A 21,340-nucleotide genomic window follows, 5' to 3' on the forward strand; every position below is an offset into this window, starting at 1 on the left:
AGTGCAATACCAGCTGGAAGGCGTAGGCAGCGGTATTTGCCCTTTTGCGAGCTCAGACCCATTCCCAATGATAACATCAGGCTGGATAGATGAAAATTAATGGATATCGCTAATAAAAGAAATAACGATTAAAACCCGACTATACTCGTGATTGATGCTGAACGGTCGGCGAGTTAACCCGACTATACTCGTGACTGGCGTTGAATGAGTTAAGAACCAATTTAAGCTTAATAAGAGCTTCCTGGAGGGTAATAAAGGAAAGTTGTAAGTTCTCAATGGCCAATTGTACAGAGTCAGCAAAACAATACACAACAGTATCATCCGCATACAGATGGGCTTGACAACCATTCAGTGAAGACACAATATTTCTTAACTTTGTGTGTGTGTGTGTGTGTTGGGGGATGGAGTGGGGGGGGGTTACATATTTTATATTGTACTTATACTTGAATAGTATTTACAATTGTGTATTCCCTGCACCCCCCTCCCTCTCAGGGTTCCACTCCACTTGTACTGTTTGTCCTTCTTGTTACAATAATATTATGTATGTAGGGCTGCTCCATTATGACGACAATTTAATTAGTTTGATCTTCCTTCTCGACCAAAGGCTGCCTTTCTGTCATCTTCTACAATTTACCAAAGACATTTCAAAATGGGGGGGGGGGGGGGGCTGTGAAGGAAGGGTGCGCTGCATTTACAACACAAGAAAAGGGAGCAACGCGGCATTCGGCACAATAATCGTTTTATCTCGATTATCTTGTTTTCATGATCGTGTGTCGTGTCCCCCCAAGGTTCTGAAGGGCACCCTGGGCATCCCGCTCATTCGCTTCGAGGATGCGGTGATCAACATGTACCCCTTCACCCGGGTGCACCCCTATGAGACCCAGGAGATCATCCTCAACGACATCCTCAAGCACTTCAGAGAGGTCAGAGGAGACCGTAGCGCCGCCCTCACCTACCTTGATTAGTTGATTAATGAGGGATTAAAGGACCAATTCTGCATTTTCTTTGTTTTCTGTACCCTAGTAATTGGGTTTATATTCACATACATTATGAAAGAGTTTGATTTGTATAGGTCTATTTTTTATTACACAACAGTTTAAAATGCTGTTAGGTGCCACGCTGATCCGTTCTGTCTGTACATCTATGTCTGTTTTTAATTATTTTTCAAAGAAGACTATACGTTTGTTGGACAGGACTGATGATGTGTCCGGCTCCACTAGCTGTACAGAGAAGTTCAGAGAGGATGCACTTTTGGAAACTGACGGATACGTGACCGTCCGTTAGCAAAGCTGTTGATCATGTAAACAAATAGGTTTATAATTTAAAAACAGCAACACTCTGTAAGACAAACAAGTAGAGAATGAAAATATGTCTACATTCTGTTTTAGTTTATTTCTTTTTATGGGCCGGGGCTCCCATTTGTGTTTACGTTTGAACCATGGATTGGGCCTTTAACCAACGGAAAATCTTTAATCAGTCTCTTTATTGTGAATTTGTCATTTAAAGAGACGGTTAATCATCAAAAACCCTATAGAGCTTTTCTAACTTGACAACATTCTAAATGGGCACCTTTTGTATTTCTTGTTCCAATGTTTGTTAATACAGCAGCTGACAGGAAATAAACAGCTGTTCCCCTAGCAACAGCATAGCAATGGAATATTTCTGAAAATATAAATATATATAATATAATTTGATTCTCAGTCGACTACCATTAATCAACAAAATCCTACATAACTGGATTTTAAAGTTGAATAAGAACATCTTACCCGTATCATCTGAACTCATCCTATAGTCTACCAATATATTACTGTTTATACCTGTATGATAGCCATGTACAATAATTGTATTATACTCTATACAGGTGCAGCTCGATAAATTAGAATATCGTGGGAAAGTTATTTTATTTCAGTAATTCAATTCAAAAAGCAAAACTCTCATAGATTATAGATTCATTACACACAAAGTGAAATATTTCATGCCTTTATTTGTTTTAATTTAGATGATTATGTCTTACAGCTCATGAAAGCCCAAAAGTCTCTATCACCAATAAAAAAAATAAAAATAGATGTATTTTTATTTTGTATATAGAAATGTCGGCCTTCTGAAAAGTATGTTCATGTATGTTCACTCAGTACTTGGTTGGGGCTCCTTTTGCACAAATGACTGCATCAATACAGCTAAATATATAGACTTTTCCACGATATTCAAATTTATTGAGCTGCACCTGTATATTTATCTACAACTGTTGAATATATCTGCATATATCCCTGTTCACATATCTGTATACATATATTATATCTATATCTGTATATATCCCATACCTACTCTTAATAGTTATACCACTGGCCAGTATGGCTTACTACCATAGTATATTTATTCCTGTTTCACCTTTTATACCTATTTTTACCTGTATCACTGTACAACATAATTATATCAGTTTAGCTTACCAGTAGCGTGTTATATATATCACATGTAATCACTTATATATATATTGTTATTGCACTTTAATATTGTTATTGCACTTTAATGTTACATTTGCACTCTGGTTAGATGACAACTTATTTTTGTTGTACTCTACTTGAAGACAATACATTTAAATCGAATCGAATGGAGGACAAGCCTAGTGCTCGGCTTGTGACTTGACAACCATGTTCATCTCCCACAGGAGCTGATCAGCCAGGCCGCTCAGATCCTGGGCTCAGTGGACTTCCTGGGGAACCCCATGGGGCTCCTCAACGACGTGACCGAGGGCATGTCTGAGCTCATCAAGTACGGCAACGTGGGCGGCCTCATCCGCAACGTCACGCACGGCGTGTCAAACTCTGCTGCCAAGGTACACCTCCTTTTTAATCTTTCTCTCTCTCTCTCTCTCTCTCTCTCTCTCTCTCTCTCTCTCTCTCTCTCTCTCTCTCTCTCTCTCTCTATCCCTTTCTTTCTCTCTTTCTCTCTCTATTTCTCTCTCTCTCTTATGTCTCTGGTAAACACTATATTTAAAATGATGAGCACATCTCTGGTCAGCACAAGATTTAAAATGAGCACATCTCTGGTAAGCACTATATTTAAAGAGTTCCCTCTGCATTACTGACAGAGACAGTTTTGTCTGAAGATGAACTGAGCAGTTAGATGAACTGAGCAGTAAGATGAACTGAGCAGTAAGATGAACTGAGCAGTTAGATGAACTGAGCAGTAAGATGAACTGAGCAGTAAGATGAACTGAGCAGTTAGATGAACTGAGCAGTAAGATGAACTGAGCAGTAAGATGAACTGAGCAGTTAGATGAACTGAGCAGTAAGATGAACTGAGCAGTAAGATGAACTGAGCAGTTAGATGAACTGAGCAGTAAGATGAACTGAGCAGTAAGATGAACTGAGCAGTTAGATGAACTGAGCAGTTAGATGAACTGAGCAGTAAGATGAACTGAGCAGTAAGATGAACTGAGCAGTAAGATGAACTGAGCAGTAAGATGAACTAAGCAGTTAGATGAACTGAGCAGTAAGATGAACTGAGCAGTAAGATGAACTGAGCAGTTAGATGAACTGAGCAGTAAGATGAACTGAGTTGTATTTGGAGTGTATTTCATGACTGTTGGTAACTAGGCTACACTGGCACACCTACTTCCAGTGAATGACACTAAGCTAGGCTAACGGTGCGGCTGTTCCCTAAGCCTAATTCATGCACAGATAAGAAAAGGGTATGTATCTGCTTGTCTAACTCCAGGGTAGATGGCAAATAAGCTAATTTCCCAAAAAGTTGGTGTGTTCCTTTAAGTATTCTTTAAATAATACATAAATTGTTAATTGTTTTAAAAATAGACTATTTGAATTCCCACTAGACCCACAAATATTGGGTGAGTAACAAAAAACCTGACGCCACTTAAGGGTTAAAGGAAAAAGGTATTCTGAAAGCTTAATATTTTTTTTATTATTTTAGAAAAAAAAATTGAATTATTACCAGTATTCAAAAGTTTGGAACAATACCTAGCCCTAACTATGTATGTGTTTAACTCTCCCTCCCAGTTTGCAGGCACCTTGTCAGACGGCCTGGGCAAGACCATGGACAACCGTCATCAGAGCGAACGAGAGTACATCCGTTACCATGGCGCCACCAGTGGGGAGCATCTGGTAGCAGGGATCCACGGATTAGCTCACGGTAAGACCGGCATCATTTTAGAGTCTCAAATTAAAGTCTTTATTGTCACATCAATCAAAGATGGTTAGGAATTAGCTCCAGAGCATATTCAAGTCAAGTCAAGTGTTTCCCTTTAAAAATGTAGATATCATAGCAGCATGGGGGAGGGGAGGTACAGGCAGCGTCTATGCCTTCTACAACGCTGCTCGGTTTCCGGGTTCCTCTGATTGGCCACGACGCCCACGTGACCCTACGCTAGCACGCCCCCTTATCGCCGGCAGTTCTCGGTGCGGGCTCGCTCTGAGGGAAGGAGGCCGGTCATATTCATTTCTACATTTTATACATAATATCCCAGCGTTTCAACCAGCTGCACATTATACTCACATGATGTGCTCATTAGAAGAAAAGAATTGACGCATATTGGTCAGGAAATGGCGAAACGCTAACATTATAAAATACCCTGACATTGGGTAGAAATGTAGCGGGTTAGGGTGACCTATTGACGGGTCTGGGAGAGAGATGCGGGGGGGGGGGGGCTGCCTCGCGCTGACGCTGCCCGCCTCGAGGTGCACACAAGCGGCCGCGCGTCTCACATCACCAGCCACACCTGAACGAATCTATCCCCCCCCAAATCGGCAGCCCCTCTCGGCTAGAGACATTCGCCCTATATTGTGCCATGCAGTGCATGTGTGCACTACCTACTATATGTTGATACAATTATATATAAAACGATATATTGTATATAATATATTTTAGGCAGTTTCGTGGCATGAATTGCATTTCGCTGTAGACCGCAGCAGCTGGTGATAGAAATATAGGCTATGTTTCTATCACCAGCTGCTGCGGTCTACAGCGAAATGCAATTCATTTTGGGGGGGATAGATTCGTTCAGGTGTGGCCGCTTGTGTGCACCTCGAGGCGGGCAGCGTCAGCGCGAGGCAGCACCCCCCCCGCCCCCCCCGCATCTCTCTCCCAGACCCGTCAATAGGTCACCCTAACCCCGCTACATTTCTACCCAATGTCAGGGTATTTTATAATGTTAGCGTTTCGCCATTTCCTGACCAATATGCGTAAATTATTTTCTTCTAATGAGCACATAATGTGAGTATAATGTGCAGCTGGTTGAAACGCTGGGATATTATGTATAAAATGTAGAAATGAATATGACCGGCCTCCTTCCCTCAGAGCGAGCCCGCACCGAGAACTGCCGACGATAAGGGGGCGTGCTAGCGTAGGGTCACGTGGGCGTCGTGGCCAATCAGAGGAACCCGGAAACCGAGCGGCGTTGTAGAAGGCATAGACGCGTACAGGCAGGCAAGAATATCATATATTCTTATAATAATAGAGTAGAACATAATAACAATAATAGTGGAATGGCAGCGGTTCCACTGTCAGCACTTCCTCAAAAGTGTTCGACAGTGTTCCTAATTGTTTCCTAATGATATCGTGCTCCACAAGCAATGAGCCAGGGCAGTGGCAGTTTTTGGGCTACACGCAGCACTTCTCTCCCCTCATCTCTCCCTCTCACAGACACACACACACACTCACCCGAACGGCATCGCTTCTCTCCTCTCGTCTCAAAGACACACACACTCGCCCAACTTACGTCACGTACACGTACATACACACACGCACACACACAGACACACCCAGAGACGGAGCGAGTGTGTGTGCGCTTTGAAAAGGTTCCTCCATCCTAGCGTATCTGCCAGTGCAGGTGGGTGACTGTCAATCAAAGCGCATTGCGAGTATGGGCGGAGCCCAGCTTGTACTTTGGAAGGGGAGAAAGTGGTGCACCAAAGTACTTGATTAAAAATACAAAACTAAAAAAACGTACAGATGTGTTCCATAGACTCACAGGAATTGTGTAAAATTGCCCAAATAGTGAACAATAGGGGACCTTTAATGTTAGATAATATTAACACGCTAAATGAGTTAGGAGCAAAACTAGCTAACCATCTTTATCTAGTTAACATTAAATGTGCTTTCTAGCTGTAGGACCCCTTTGACATCCAAACAGGAGCTGTATCGTAGCCTCTTTGAACAGATTTTGGAGCTATCTTAGCGGTAATCGCAATTAGCATAGCTAACACAGGGTTTCTGCTAGAAAACAATTGGTGCCAGTCTATTTGTCCAGGATTATCTGTGTTTATTGAGCTTATTGCAATAACGCTATACCCCATGCTTAACACATTGAGCGCCACGCTCTTTTACCATCTTTACTCAATGGTGCACTGCCAGCGTTATTGACCATTTTAGCGATGTTTTGCAGACCCATTGTGTGTTCTGTATTATAGCTATGGAGACAATAGTATGGCTAATTTGACAGGCATTGTTCATAGTCCATCACTGACTAAACAGTTAATTTCTACATACTGTAGTTTGTGCGCTATTACATGCTAAACATCGGCCCTTTCCAAAATAGTCTTTTTTCATAGATCGCGAGATATGACGCGTTATATGCAATATGCCCAAATTGTTCTGGTTGATCGCCTGAAGCCCCAAATACTTCCAAATCAAAGGTATATACCATGTACATATTTTTTTTGTTTTTTTATTTATCCTTTATTTATCCAGGAATGTCTCATTGAGATACAAGATCTCTTCTTCCAGGGAGTCCTTTGTGTCTTCACAAAATCATCAAGGGGGGGTCATTTTAACTAGAAACTGCGATCGTTACAAAAAGCATGTTTTACGTCCGGTAAAACACGACACTGTTACAGAAACATGTTTCAGGTTTGGTAAAATAGACATAGAATATACCTTACCTAGGCGGCTGGGTGGTGCAGCGGACATTGCGCTCGTCACCAACGCAAGAGATACCGGGTTCGACTCCGGCTGTCGGCGTTGCCTCCGGCTTGGGCCAGCCGTCATACTAACTCAATTGGCAGAGTTAGCGGGTGGAAGTCGATGGGTGGTAATCTGGACGTTGTGGACAGCGACTCCTACAGGTCGGTTGGGGACGCCTGCACAGCAGAGACAGGAAATGGCGGGGGTAATGTGAGCCTCCCACACGTTACACCTCGCCAATGAGAGTCCGCGCTGCCAGGTGAAAAGATGTGACGCTTTTGGTGCTTTTTTGGTAGACAAACCACCGCACATGTGACTCGTGACTGGAGACTAGCTCTGCTAGCACACATAGCCTACTGTGTACAGACGGTTTCAAACTGTATTTTACATTAGAAAGCAAACAAAATAAATGGACAAGAGAAAAATAAATCTCAATTTGGTCAGTATTGTCATTTGGACAAGCAAAGCCATTACTTTAAGTTCCAGGCAAGAAAGACAAGTCTGTCCACTGTCTCTGGGTTTAAAAAAAAAAAAAATGTAATCGATTATTAAAATATATCGCGATAATTATCGTTATCGTTATATCGCCCAGCCCGCTTCAGCTAACCGGGAAGGTTTTTAGTTAACCACTAGGCCTCAACCACCATCGGACTAATAGCAGAAGAGACGGTAGAGATGATGAATTCAATATACTTTTCAAGGACCTTTCAGAACTGTTTTCCATCTTGTACAGAGTATGTTTATGGGAATAAACATAACGTTCCAAGGAAAGGTATCCTGTTTCCACTGTGTCTTTTAATTCTTTTGAGACGAATGTATCAACGGGGAAGGAGAGAGGGTATCAGTCAGTACAATAAGAAAGAGATAAACACAACGCAGAAACTTCACGAGCCACAGGTGACGAGGTGATTACTGGCTGATATATCCAAATCCAACAACCCCTAACTGTGTGTGATTACAGTGTGTACTGTGTGTGATTTAAAGTGTGTACTGTGTGTGTTTGTCTCCAGGTATCATCGGCGGCATGACCAGCATCATCACCTCCACAGTGGAGGGGGTGAAGACGGAGGGGGGGGTCAGCGGCTTTTTCTCTGGCCTGGGTAAAGGCCTGGTCGGCACGGTGACCAAGCCTGTGGCCGGAGCGCTGGACTTCGCCTCGGAGACGGCACAGACGGTCCGCGACATGGCGAGCCTGAGTAACCACAGGTTAGAGAGTTCCAACACCTCTTTGTCTCTTCATTTATTTATTTCTCTCTTCATTTCTTTCTCTTTTTCTCTTTCTTTCTGCATGAGAGAGGGTAACACTGTGACAGTACAACCTGCTGTACGCCACCCGAGTGTCTTTCAATAGCGCTTTCTGACACAGAGGCACAGGAGACGGTGGTGCAAACACAGACCTTTATTGAGTCATGGCAAGATGTTACAAGCCAGAGCAGATGGGCGGGCGGGCGGGTGTGCGTGCGGGTGGGTGGGTGGGTGGCCGGGTGGGTGTCTCTGTCTGCTGACAGAAGTCTGGCATCCCTCCAGGCTCTTCAGACTGGCCCAGTTCTGAACCTTGCTGTCTACAGGGTGAGCACACAAACACTTGCATTGGAATTGATGATATTTTGATATGTTGCCCATGTCTCTATCTCCATCTCCAACCCACAGCTGCATACCCAGCCAGCCTTCTTGGAACTCGGCTCCCACAGCAAGATTCACATTGGTGTCATGATGGGACACCTAGTGGCGCCTACCCCCCCCAACCCAAAGACACCTACACACACGGCTTGTGCCTAGCCACCCAGTCTGCTGTCAGCTAATGCCCCTGGCTTGTAGCCTACCCACACACACACACCCCGTGGACCTGCTTTAGCGTGAGAGCTGTTTGCCAGAGGCTCTAGACAGCCTGGCACCTGTCTGTCCTGTTAGAACGGTAAACCGGGGAGGCGTGGGGAGACTTGGCGGGTCTTTGGCTCAGCATGCCGCTGGGCCAGGAACATCACCGTGCTGCTCCTCTGTCCAAGAGGAACAACCGTGTGAGCGTCGTGGGACGCAGGTCATTGAAACACATCACAAATATATTACTACTGTTGTCAATGTTGGGACCCACCGGAAGAACTTCCTCGACCCCCGCTTTGGGTCCCAAGAGACAGGGTCCTGTGTCTAGCATCTGAAAGGTCTTCCGCTCTAATGATCAGTGGCATCATGTATATAATGTGTTCTGAGGCCTCAACGCTGAGAGACCTTGGGGGCGAATTCACAAAGGGATTGCGTGGCTTTTTCTGACTCAATGTCTGTGCAAATAGCTCCAAAACACCACACTATCCTCTTAAGGAAGTTAACAGCGTTAGGTTTTAATGGTATGGCCACAAACTGGGCCAGCTCATACTTGAGGGGAAGGGAACAACGTGTAGAGGTGGGAGGGGTCCTTTCAGATCTGAGGACGGTGGACTGTGGGGTCCCTCAGGGCAGTGTGTTGGGGCCCTTGTTCTTCCTCCTTTATATAAATGACATGCAGTCAGCCTGCTCATGTGATCTCCTGCTCTACGCGGATGATTCGGCTCTCATGTTGTCAAATAAAAGCAAAACAGTTATTGAAAGCAGACTTAGCATGGAGTTAGGAAATGTCAGTCAGTGGCTTTCAGAAAACCAGCTGTCTCTCCATTTAGGAAAAACAGAATCCATTTTATTTTCTACTACAAGGAAACAGAAAAAACAGGAAGGTTTCAAGATACAGTTAGGTAGCTCAGTGGTCACCAGTACCAAATCAGTGGTGTATCTAGGGTGTACTTTAGAAAACACACTCTCAGGGGAGAGCATGTTGAAGTAATAGCCAAGGTTAAAAACAGAATAAAATTGCTAGCAAGAAATTCAAAATACCTGGACAGGAAAGCTCTTAGAGCACTTGCAGGGGCATTAGTTCAGTGTCATTTTGACTATGCTTGCTTGTCCTGGTATGACAGTGCCCCCAGCAACTTGAAAAATAGACTTCAAACTGCCCAGAACAAGCTAGTTAGGATAGTCCTCCAGCTCCCCACTCGTACTTACTTAGACCAGCCCCACTTCAACAGCCTAGGGTGGCTCAGGGTGGAAAAAAGAGTATCCATGATAAAACTATGCCTAGTCTATAGGATTTATAAAGGGGAGGTGCCAAGCTACCTTCAAAATTACTTCCAATATGTAAAAAACAACCATAGCCATGAAACCAGAGGTAGAGACACAAACATAGTTCCGTTTAGATTCAAACGCATTACATACGGCCAGCAGACATTTCTTTACTCAGCTGCAGTACTGTGGAACAGCCTGCCCAGCAGCATTAAACAGGCCCCCGGGTTAACTGGCTTCAAAAAGCATGTACGATCATGGCTATCGGCATAGGAAAGAAAGGGTAGCATATTTATTTATTATTCTTTTATCTTCAACTGTATATGCATATTGTATCTTAATGTTTTATGATGTTTTATGTTGATGTATGTCCTATTTTTTTATACCAGGGACCATGATGGAAATAAGTGCTTGCATTTTATCATGGTTTTATCCCTTGGTCTCTAATCCACAATAAAATCAATCAATCAATCAATCAGGATATGGCAGGATACTTATTTTGCGAATTATTAATTAATTATTTTGTTAACCACTAATCAGCTACAAAACCAAACTGTCTATCATATCAAAACACAATCTATGCATGTATAGGAATAAAAGAAAATCTACAGTATTGATTATCAGAACTTCCAATTCCAAGATAAGTTAAGCTTCTTTTTTCTGTCTGCTATTGTCCTAGGACATGCATACTGCTTGCTGGGCAGTATTTATACTATTTTACCATATCAGGAGCACTCAGATGCTCCGCGAGCCAACTGGAGCAATCCGGAGCAAATTGCACTCCGTGAGCCAACAGCGCTGCCAGATATCAGGAGCAAATTGCACACCGTATGGGCACGTTTGCGCTAGTATATAATTTGCGCAATATCTTTAGTGAATAGGTTGCAAAGACGGAGCAAATAGCGGGCGCAAATCAGACACAGTTTTTATGTTTCAGGAAATTACAGCAAATGGCTTTATTTATTGCAATTTCTGCACAGCCCCCTTCCTCCCCCGAGTTGAGACCAGTGTTCATTTCGTCAGCTATTTTTTATTTTAGTTTTAGTCTTAGTCATGTGTCAAATGCTCTTTTTCGTTTTCATCATATTTAGTCACCTTCATTTATTTTTCGCTTAGTCAGTTTTAGTCAACTACACGTATGAGCATTTTAGTCTTTGTTTAGTCTCGATTTAGTCTTTTGTACGTTTTTTGTTTAGTCTCGCCACTCAGTTACAGCCTCATAAATTGCCGTGAGTAAAAAAAAAGCTAACGTTAGTGCTAGCTGGTTAGACTTATGTAAGCTATTTAACACTTTGATCGCCATGGGTTAAATTCATAATTTACCATCCCTCGCCAGCTCTATTTGTCTATGGAGAAGTTCCCCTTCTTTGCAGGGCTATAACTTTTTAAATTCTATTGCTACATTGCCATTATTATGGCCCATTCAATGTCCTATATGTATTGTTCAGGGTGTAGCAACGTTAAACTTTTTCATTCACATATTCATACTAAAATATGGTCTAAAGTATAAGTATGTTTTTATCGTTTTCTGCAGCTTTCTTCAGAACGTGATTTATAGCCCTAAATGCATTATATTGATGATCAAATACAGTTTGGTAGGAATCTGTGAGAGATAAAAAGTTTCAACTGGACGTGGTTCTAGACGTTTCTATGCATCATCTGATGATGACCGGATGGGCGGGGGATCGTTTATAATTCCGTGGGCAGCGTTAGATGATTCATCCAGAGTGGGTCATATGTTCATCAGATCAGTTAGTATAGAATACGTTAGAATATAACGCTGAATCTTACCGTGGCTTCCTCGCGCCGCTGGCAGATGAGCGTGGAACAGATTTTTTTCTATTATGGGATGTAGAAATGCCCAATCCATTTCCAGGTTGTATAATAGTATATACGTCCAAATAACGTTGTTTATTGAGTTAGGGCGAGCGATCTATTATCCAGTGTTTCAAGATGGAGTCGCGGGAGCTATAGAGAGTGGCCGGACCACATTTGGATGAGTACTACCGGTTCAAAGGTTAATATCCGGTTGGCGATCTGCCGATCGGCCACCAGATGGCGCTCTTGAACCGCTAGAGAGTTGAGAGGAGATCAGCACTGTGTCTCAGGGCTCCGGAAAGGAAATATGATTTCGATGACAGATTTTTGAAATATTGACATCAAAGACGAGTTACGGCGTCTTCGGCAGAATGAGCATGGCTCTGAATGACGTGAAAACTCGTTCCCGGCGATCATAGTGTTAATGTGTTCTATTGTGGTGGATCAACATAATGTAGCGATCCGTCATGCAGTAATGTAGGGAAGAAACAGGAGAGTTTCCTTTTCTGTGAGGTGCTTTATTTCCAGCTCAATGTGGGGTTTTACAGATTGATAATTCCCTTCTCATACACAACACAACTGCATACCTGCTAGTACGCTAGCTTCACAACAACAACGTAACATGTGGTCCGTCCTCTCATATCTCCCAGGGGGAAACAACACCCCCAGCATAACAGTGGTGCCCCTAAGATCATAGAACTAGAGCGACACACACCCACGGAGCGATGTGTTGGGGATAAGGGTTCCGCATGGACAATTATGTTTGTTACGTTCCTGTCTGCAAACAAGTTCCTTTTAGCTAGCAAGTAGCAAGTAAAATTTAAGTTGATTGAATAAACTTTTTGAAAGATTTTATTTTGCAAACTACATTTTGTGTCGTCATTTTTAGTCAATGACATTGCATGAATAATTTCGTCACGTTAATGTCACATGATCTCCATTAACGTGACGTCACGTCTCGTTTTCGTCAGGGGGAAAGCTTCGTTGACGACCATATTTAGTAATAATTTTCGTTGACTAAATTAACACTGGTTGAGACTCAGCACCATCTTGTTGAAAACCCTGGGGAAAGCCCTGGATCATGTTATACTACGTCACTCACAAGCCTGTGTCTTCTGTGTTCCTGCTGCCTCCAGACTGAGTGTCCAGCGGGTCAGGAAGCCGCGCTGCTGTAAGGGACCGCAGGGCCTCCTCCCTCGCTTCTCCTCCACGCAGGCCGACGGACAGGAGCAGCTCTTCAGACTCACTGACAGCATCCACTCAGAGTTGTGAGTATCTCTTCTTACGGTCTATTTAATTTAATTTCATACCTTTATTTCAACTCGTGAGATACTGAGGTTGCCCTCATTTATTACAGCAACAAAACAAAGACACGGTTATCAGCAAATTCATACACATAGGCTCAACTAAATAAGATAAGAATAACCGATCAAATCAGTAAAGACTCACACAAGTCGACACACAATGGAACTCATTCTTGAACACAGTTACGAAAAAGTTACAAAGAAATCTCTTCTTAACTCTTTTTTCCTGGGACAATTCTGGCATTCCTAAATGGTTTCTTATCTGGGATTCATTCTTAGCTAAGAACAGGATTTAAGAATGTGGAAAAGCAATCGTACATAGGCATTAGATGGGGCTTAATTTGTGAGAAGTCATTGTTGATTGCGTTCACATCGATTCTACAGATTATCCTAAAATAGATAAAAGCACTACACAATTACTGCAAATGGCAGTGAATAAATAAATAAATGACCATTAAACTCAATTGCGTGGATATAGCTATAGTGGAATAGAATGGACACATCTACATTCTGCTCTGAGCACATCCCATTCCTTTCATGTAGGCTATATATTCCTTTCATGTAGGCTATATCTTCTTCAAAAAGTCCAGTTTATATATTATATATTTGTCATTTTGTATTATTAGTCCATATACCATCTTGTTCTCTATTGTTATTAAAACATTGAACGTGCACGTGGACTTGAATCAATCATGTAAATTTAACCATGCCATCCAATAATCAGTGATCAATTCCTTTTAAAATGGCCAAGTCTGCACACTAGGCCTACACACACAATATGGCATATCTACTGCTGCTGCAGAGAGCCATGAGTACCTATAGTAGTGTGACGCGTCAGGCTACCAAGACCTGTCCTAATGGAGCTGTGCAATACCCTGGAACCAGATGTTCAAACCCTGTGCCACCACACGCCCAGGTACTGTCCACTGTTAGATTCTGGGGTGTCTGGTCGTCCGTTATCAGCCTTCATCGCCTCTGTCCGTGTTGTCTCTCTTCTGCGTTGTGTTTTGTTTTCGTTCCATTGAGGCAAACGTCTTCAGCTGAGGCACCCTTATCTCTCCCCGGTACATTTTGAACAGTCTATTTTATATCAAAATGAAGTTTATTTACAATAAATGGAGATCTAAACAGAATGAAATGAGAAAATTAAGTCTTTAAAGGTCTTAAAAAGGTCTAAGAAAAGAACCTGTGTTCTCTCTATCTCTGCTCTCTCCGACAGGGGGGCTGCCGTCTCTCTCTCCGTCTGGCGCTCTCTGCCGTCTCTCCCCACAGCTTCTGCCCTGTGTTATCTTTTTTTTCTATCTATTTTTTCTTCCCCCTTTTTTCCGTATTTTTCTCCCATCCCAATTTAGTCGTTATGCCAATTCCCTTCCTGGTCGTTGCGCGCATTTCCCCCCCACTTGCCGGCCTAGGAAGGGTTGAAGACTATCACATGTCTCCTCCGATACATTGTGGAGTCAGCCAGCTGCTTCTTTTCACCTGACAGCGAGGACTCTCACTGGGGGAGTGTAACGCGTGGGAGGATCACACTACCTCCCCCAGATTTTTCCCCTGCTGAACAGGCGCCCCGACCGACCAGTTTACAACGACCAGGATACATACCCCACCGGCTTCCCACCCGCTAACACTGCCAATTGTGTTAGTATGGACGACCGACCAAGCCGGATTCGATACCAGAGTCTCTGCGGTAGTAGGCAGGTGCTTAGTCCGCTGCGCTACCCAGCCGCCCTGCCCCGTGTTATCTTAAAGGAATGTTACTATCTCGTCATTGCTAAGCAACATCACCTATGGCCCAGAAAAAAGCTTACAGCCTTATCAAAAGTTGTGACGTCGCCAGGCCTGTTGCCTGGCAACTCAAACATATCTCTGGTTACCTAGCGACCAGCAACTATCCAGCTCATAACCTTGGTTGCTTAGCCCTTCGCCTGCAACCTCCAGCGAGTCGTGGATGGAATCATACAACTGGCCACACAATACATCCAATTCCCATATACTGAACAACAACAGTCAGAGAAGATTCTATGCCATTGCTGGTCTGCCCAACACCATCGCCGCAATTGACTGCACGCACGTGCGCATCAAGGCACCCAGATGCGTTTCCATCTCATCAGAAGGCATTACCACTGCATCAATGTTAAAATTATCTGTGAAGCCCGCAACCAGGCCTCAATGTGCTGGTCCACCTCAGACAACCCTAAGCTCCTCCTCCAGTGGCCAGTATCTCTCTCTTGTGTTTTGCGACAATTTTTTTGGACTTGGATTTCACATGAGCCCATTTCTTTTTCACTTCAGCCACTGTGCGCTCCTCTCCTGACAACACGTTAACCTTGCCTGTTATCTTGTCCCATGTCGCTTTTGCCTTGTACCCATAATGACACTACTAAATAAGATGACACGCTAAGATGTCATGTTCTATTCCTTACACTTAGGTCTGCGTTAACTGGCCAGTGTTCGCTTTCTGTTGATATGATTTCCTATATGATGGCATGTACAATAATGCTGTATATATATATATATATATATATATATATTTATTCTTACCGTATATATATATATATACATCCGTCTGTACATACCTGCATTATAATCCTTTTTATTATCTTTAGATACTATATATCTGTGCATAGCCCTTACTCTTACTGGTTACGCTGCTGGCCAGTATGACTTACTACTATACGCACTTTATACCTGTATCACTGTACATTAATACTACAACTCTGTGCATACATCTGATTAGCACTATTACTCAGTAGTACTAATTTATATATTTTATACCCAGTTTAATCACCTGTACATTGTATATTACTATTGCACTTTACTGTTACATTTGCACTGTGGTTGAATGCCGAACTTCTTTTCATTATACTGTACTTGTGCTGTATAATGACAATACATTTTAATCTAATAAAATTTTGATCAATCGCACAGATTCGTGAATTGCTTTTCCGTTGTCTGTGGATTCTGTGTGCACCCGGTCCTGTGGTTGCATGCTCTTGAGGTCCAATGGCTTTAAATATAAATACTAATGTTTTAGTGTTGTTATTATTGAACTTAGTGCCTAATCTCTGCTTGTTGTCCCACCACCACCCCAACCCCAGCTTCATCGCGGTGGAGCCCATAGACACCTACTGTGTGCTCATCTCCTCCAAAGTGGTGTACTTCCTGAAGCCAGGCGAGTATGTGGACCGTGAGGCCATCTTCCTGGAGGTGAAGTACGACCACCTCTACCACTGCCTGGTATCCAAGGACCACGGCAAGGTGTACGTCCAGCTCACCAAGAAGGCCGACAGCACCAGCAGCGCTGTGGCCATCCCCGGCCCCTCCCACCAGAAGCCCATGGTAAGACATCCCCGGCCCCTCCCACCAGAAGCCCATGGTAAGACACCCCTGGCCCCTCCCACCAGAAGCCCATGGTAAGACACCCCTGGCCCCTCCCACCAGAAGCCCATGGTAAGACACCCCTGGCCCCTCCCACCAGAAGCCCATGGTAAGACACCCCTGGCCCCTCCCACCAGAAGCCCATGGTAAGACATCCCCGGCCCCTCCCACCAGAAGCTCATGGTAAGACACCCCTGGCCCCTCCCACCAGAAGCTCATGGTAAGACACCCCTGGCCCCTCCCACCAGAAGCCCATGGTAAGACACCCCTGGCCCCTCCCACCAGAAGCTCATGGTAAGACACCCCTGGCCCCTCCCACCAGAAGCTCATGGTAACACATCCCGGCCCTTCCCACCAGAAGCTCATGGTAAGACATCCCCGGCCCCTCCCACCAGAAGCTCATGGTAAGACATCCCTGGCCCCTCCCACCAGAAGCAGGGGGCGCTGATACCCTATTCATCGGCAGGTATTTATTCAATGGATATAGTTTTAGACTGTGACATCTGCGAGTGCTATAATTATATCTTATATTATATCTATGGGTCTAATAACGCCGTCGGGTCTCAGTGAGTTGCTTCTAGTCAACATGCCCGAGACAGATTGTTTTTTCATCCGTACATTTCCGTTTTATACCGTTTTGAATAGAGTATGGTTTGGGTGTTTTTCAGTAATCCAGGAAATCACGCTGTAATTTTTCGGCTGATTATCTAATCATCCTGAAATCAACACTAGATTATCACTATTATGTCTCCTCGTCCATACATGAAATGACCGTCGTAGCGGGGCGCTCGCCCCCCCCCCCCACTTCCTCCTACCCAACGGTAAACAGCCATACACGGTCCACACAGATAGCTGTGATCGGGGTAGAAATAAATGTCAGATCAACAATCAAACAACAAGCAATTCCAAAAAATAATGCTTGTGGAGGTCCGCACCACACTACCGACCGTTTCACAATGACGGGCGGGCGGAGTTACTGTTTGATGCCATCGTTGTATAGAAGTAGCTCGCCTGAATATTTAAACCCCGCCCTCCCGGCTCAGATCGCCTCCTAAAACACACCATCCCATTTTGAATGAGATGCAATAGCTCCGCCTGGCAGTAGAGGGCGGTGTTGACCATATGCCAGCTCAGACAGACTCTGAAGGGGATACCAGAGGCTGCAGCTATGAATTATGAATAGATATAGCGAATAAACAAAATAACGATCCCAAAAACGAGTTAACTCGTTTCTGGTGCTCAACGCATGGCGGCCAATAACGAGTTAACTCGTTTATGGCGCACATTGTGTTAATAGGTCCAATCTGAAGAATGAGTGCTGGTCAAGAAATAATTACATCTGATTCTTTATGATTAATTTCTAGATTAACACATTCGGGGCCATTGGGATGCGTCTAATAAATCTCTAGAGGACCGGCAAATGTAAACAGACTTGGGGCTGTTTGTAGAGCTAAATCTATACTTTATAGTATTGCTATCTGTCCATTCTCATTGTCAATTGGGACCATAAACCGTCCCTTCAAAATGGATTAAAGAAATAATTTTTTCATCAATACGTTCTCATTTTATAGCGCTGTGAATATAAGCGTTATACGGCATTTGGTCTAGTATATTTCCTGGAAGGCGAGATAAAGGGCTAATGGATACTAACGTTATATCCAATGGCATTTCCGTTATACAGATGCTACAGTTAAAACTCAAACTGCATATGATCGGCACGATCCTCAAGCATGTATGCATGAAAGGGGGGGGGGGGGGGGGGGGGGGGGGCGGGGGACGCGTGTAACTGTTCCGCAACAGTAAGTGACTTCCGGGGTAGGCCTGATTGGCCCCGACAAGGCACGTGACGCGCAACTTTCTCTGCCGCGCGGCACGCTCCGCGGAGCCGAGCGGCAGAGCTTACGGAATTACGTAACCGTCCTAATACGCCATGACTCTCATTCGGCGCTATAGCTCACCTGGCAGAGCAGCGGTCCTGCGATCCTGCGGTCCGTTGTTGGTGAGTTCGAATCCCATCAAAACTTTTTTTTTTAACGTGATTTTTTTTTTAACGTGTATTCTTTCGCCGGTTAAGGTTAGGCATGGTTAAGGTTAAGGTTAAGGTTAGGCATTGTTTCGGAGTTGGTTAAGGTTAGAACGGTTAAGTTTAGGCGCTGTTAAGGAGCTGGTTAAGGTTAGAGTTTGTCTTAGAGAATGGCAATATTCTTTCTATGGTTAAGGTTAGGCATGGTTAAGGTTAAGGTTAAGGTTAGGCATTGTTTCGGAGTTGGTTAAGGTTAGAACGGTTAAGTTTAGGCGCTGTTAAGGAGCTGGTTAAGGTTAGAGTTTGTGTTAGAGAATGGCAATAGACAGCCTATTTCCGCGCGACAGCTCTCAGCAGCCTCGTTGCGCGTCCTGAGTTTGCCGCGTCACGTGCCTGTCGGGGCCAATCAGGCCTACCCCGGAAGTCACTTACTGTTGCGGAACAGGTACACGCGCGGGGGACGTCGTTTCTTATTATTGATTACCAATAATGTTCGTCTAAGTAGCCACATAGGCCGATCGTATCGTATCATAACAAGGCTCGATCGGGCTGTAATTTACGTGAAAAAGATCTTACCATGAGCCGGTTGGATCCCCCTGAGCATTTCCCCGTTATCGATCTCCATCTGGTAGATCGATATGTCCATTGGCTGATGATAAATCCCCTTATTGCATAGTGAAATCCGCAATCCAAAACGTAATCCAAGCTACATGCTGCACATCCAGAATCCAGCTAACTGAAAACTCCATTGAAAGTCAAAAAAAATAATGCTCCGTTCAGCCACAGGGCACACTGCATTATCGCGATAGCGCCCCTAAGAGGATCTGGCCGGTATTGCACTTTCTCGAATTCAAAGAGTAGGGTACATCTGCAGTGCATCTCGGCGACCTTGAATAGGTTATTAAAATGGAATAAAAGCCAAAACAACTTGCCACGTATATATCCGTGCTTCTGTCCACAACGGGTGGGGACGAAGCACGGGGTGGAATCGAAACACGGAGATATCCGTGCTTCATCCCCATTGTGAAGGTCAACAAGAGGTCAACAAACCTTTCTTCCTGGCGCAGTACAACTTGACATAGATTTACTGAAATATCAGCCCATTTTTCACAAGTTCTCACCATGTTGACTCACTGTCCATTTTTCCTTTTTCACAGGTGCATGTGAAAAACGAGAGCCTGGCCGTGAAGATATCTCAAGAGATCAACTACGCCAAGAGCCTGTACTACGAGCAGCAGCTCATGCTGCCTCCTGATGAGAACGAAGACTGTCTGCTGCTCGAGTCCTAACAACAACAACAACTCCTGCTGCTGGAGTCCTAACAACAACAACAACAACAACAACAACTCCTGCTGCTGGAGTCCTAACAACAACAACAACTCCTGCTGCTCGAGTCCTAACAACAACAACAACAACAACTCCTGCTGCTGGAGTCCTAACAACAACAACAACAACTCCTGCTGCTGGAGTCCTAACAACAACAACAACAACTCCTGCTGCTGGAGTCCTAACAACAACAACAACAACTCCTGCTGCTCGAGTCCTAACAACAACAACAACTCCTGCTGCTGGAGTCCTAACAACAACAACAACAACTCCTGCTGCTGGAGTCCTAACAACAACAACAACTCCTGCTGCTGGAGTCCTAACAACAACAACAACAACTCCTGCTGCTGGAGTCCTAACAACAACAACAACTCCTGCTGCTGGAGTCCTAACAACAACAACAACAACTCCTCCTTTGGGAATGCAGTTAGTTTTCTACTGACTGAAGGAAGCCTCTTGTCACTGTATGTAAGAGAGGGCAGCTTCCTTCTTCACAACTGAGGATTTATTTTCTTACCTTAAAGGGTTATCGGGGCGTTGATTAATCCTTGCAGACCACTATTTATACGTGATACTATTGAGATCATTCTTTGAGATTATTGTGAGTGTGTTTGGACTGGGACTAGAACGGAGATGTATGTTTTGGTGTGAGGACTCCAGGTGGTTCATCATGTATCTGGACACCCTGCACGCTCAGTTTAGTCATGTAGTTCTAGGGGACCTAATCTTTCTCAAAGCACACGAGTAGAGGAAAGAAATATTATGCAAAAAACTAAATAATGAAGTGTTGTATCTCACTCTGTATATTTAGAAGACAAAAAACAAGACGGTAATTATTTTATTTGACTAACAATGTTTATATATGACTGACGTACTTGTCAACAAATGTACACACTGCTAGTGTTATATATGTTTGTGAAAAGACAGATGTACACATAATAGCTGCACACCAATAACACTATACAACCGTGTACATATCAATTGTGAAGTTAAGTGTGAAGAATTACGGATGCCGATATGATGTGAAATGCTGTACAGAACAAACTGCCTTTGAAAACTTTATTTTGTGTATAAAAAAATATATTTTTTCCTGGTTGGAAGATGCTGAATTAATTGCACTGATACATACAACGGGGGTGGCACTTGCAGGCCACACCCACCTCACAGAGAACACAGTCACTGGTCACTGGAGCTGCCCGTCACTTTTTACAATCATGGACCTCGACCAGAGGTGACTGCGTTTTATTTAACGACCCCTTTTGTTATTTTTTTTTTTTACTAGTGTCCTTTTTAGACAATTACTTTCCTCAAAGTGACTGCTGGGTGAGGGGACTGTTCCTTTCAAAATAAAAACATAAAAACTGGTGTTAAAATTATTTATGATTTTCTTGTGAAATAATTTCACAGCAGAAATGTTGACATGTCACAGATTAATAAACACATATGTAACTAATGACATTAATAACGGGTCCGTTCCATTTAGGTA

The 21,340-nt window shown here is 43.8% G+C and overlaps 1 protein-coding gene across 1 annotated transcript in view; it reads left to right on the forward strand.

Annotated features, from left to right (window-relative positions):
• The window catches only part of vps13d (vacuolar protein sorting 13 homolog D), a 200,101-nt gene extending 179,151 nt beyond the window's left edge, over positions 1-20,950 (forward strand). The window contains exons 62-68 of the mRNA XM_084334010.1: positions 789-923; positions 2,666-2,833; positions 4,017-4,149; positions 7,929-8,124; positions 12,960-13,091; positions 16,226-16,466; positions 19,686-20,950. Of these exons, the coding sequence (XP_084190136.1) occupies positions 789-923; positions 2,666-2,833; positions 4,017-4,149; positions 7,929-8,124; positions 12,960-13,091; positions 16,226-16,466; positions 19,686-19,817 (1,137 nt within the window). The 3' untranslated portion in view covers positions 19,818-20,950. The remainder of the gene's footprint in view (positions 1-788; positions 924-2,665; positions 2,834-4,016; positions 4,150-7,928; positions 8,125-12,959; positions 13,092-16,225; positions 16,467-19,685) is intronic.
• Positions 20,951-21,340: the final 390 nt, after the last annotated feature.

The sequence above is a fragment of the Notolepis coatsorum genome, assembly GCF_963971535.1.
Source record: "Notolepis coatsorum genome assembly, chromosome: 17".
NCBI lineage: Eukaryota > Metazoa > Chordata > Actinopteri > Aulopiformes > Paralepididae > Notolepis > Notolepis coatsorum.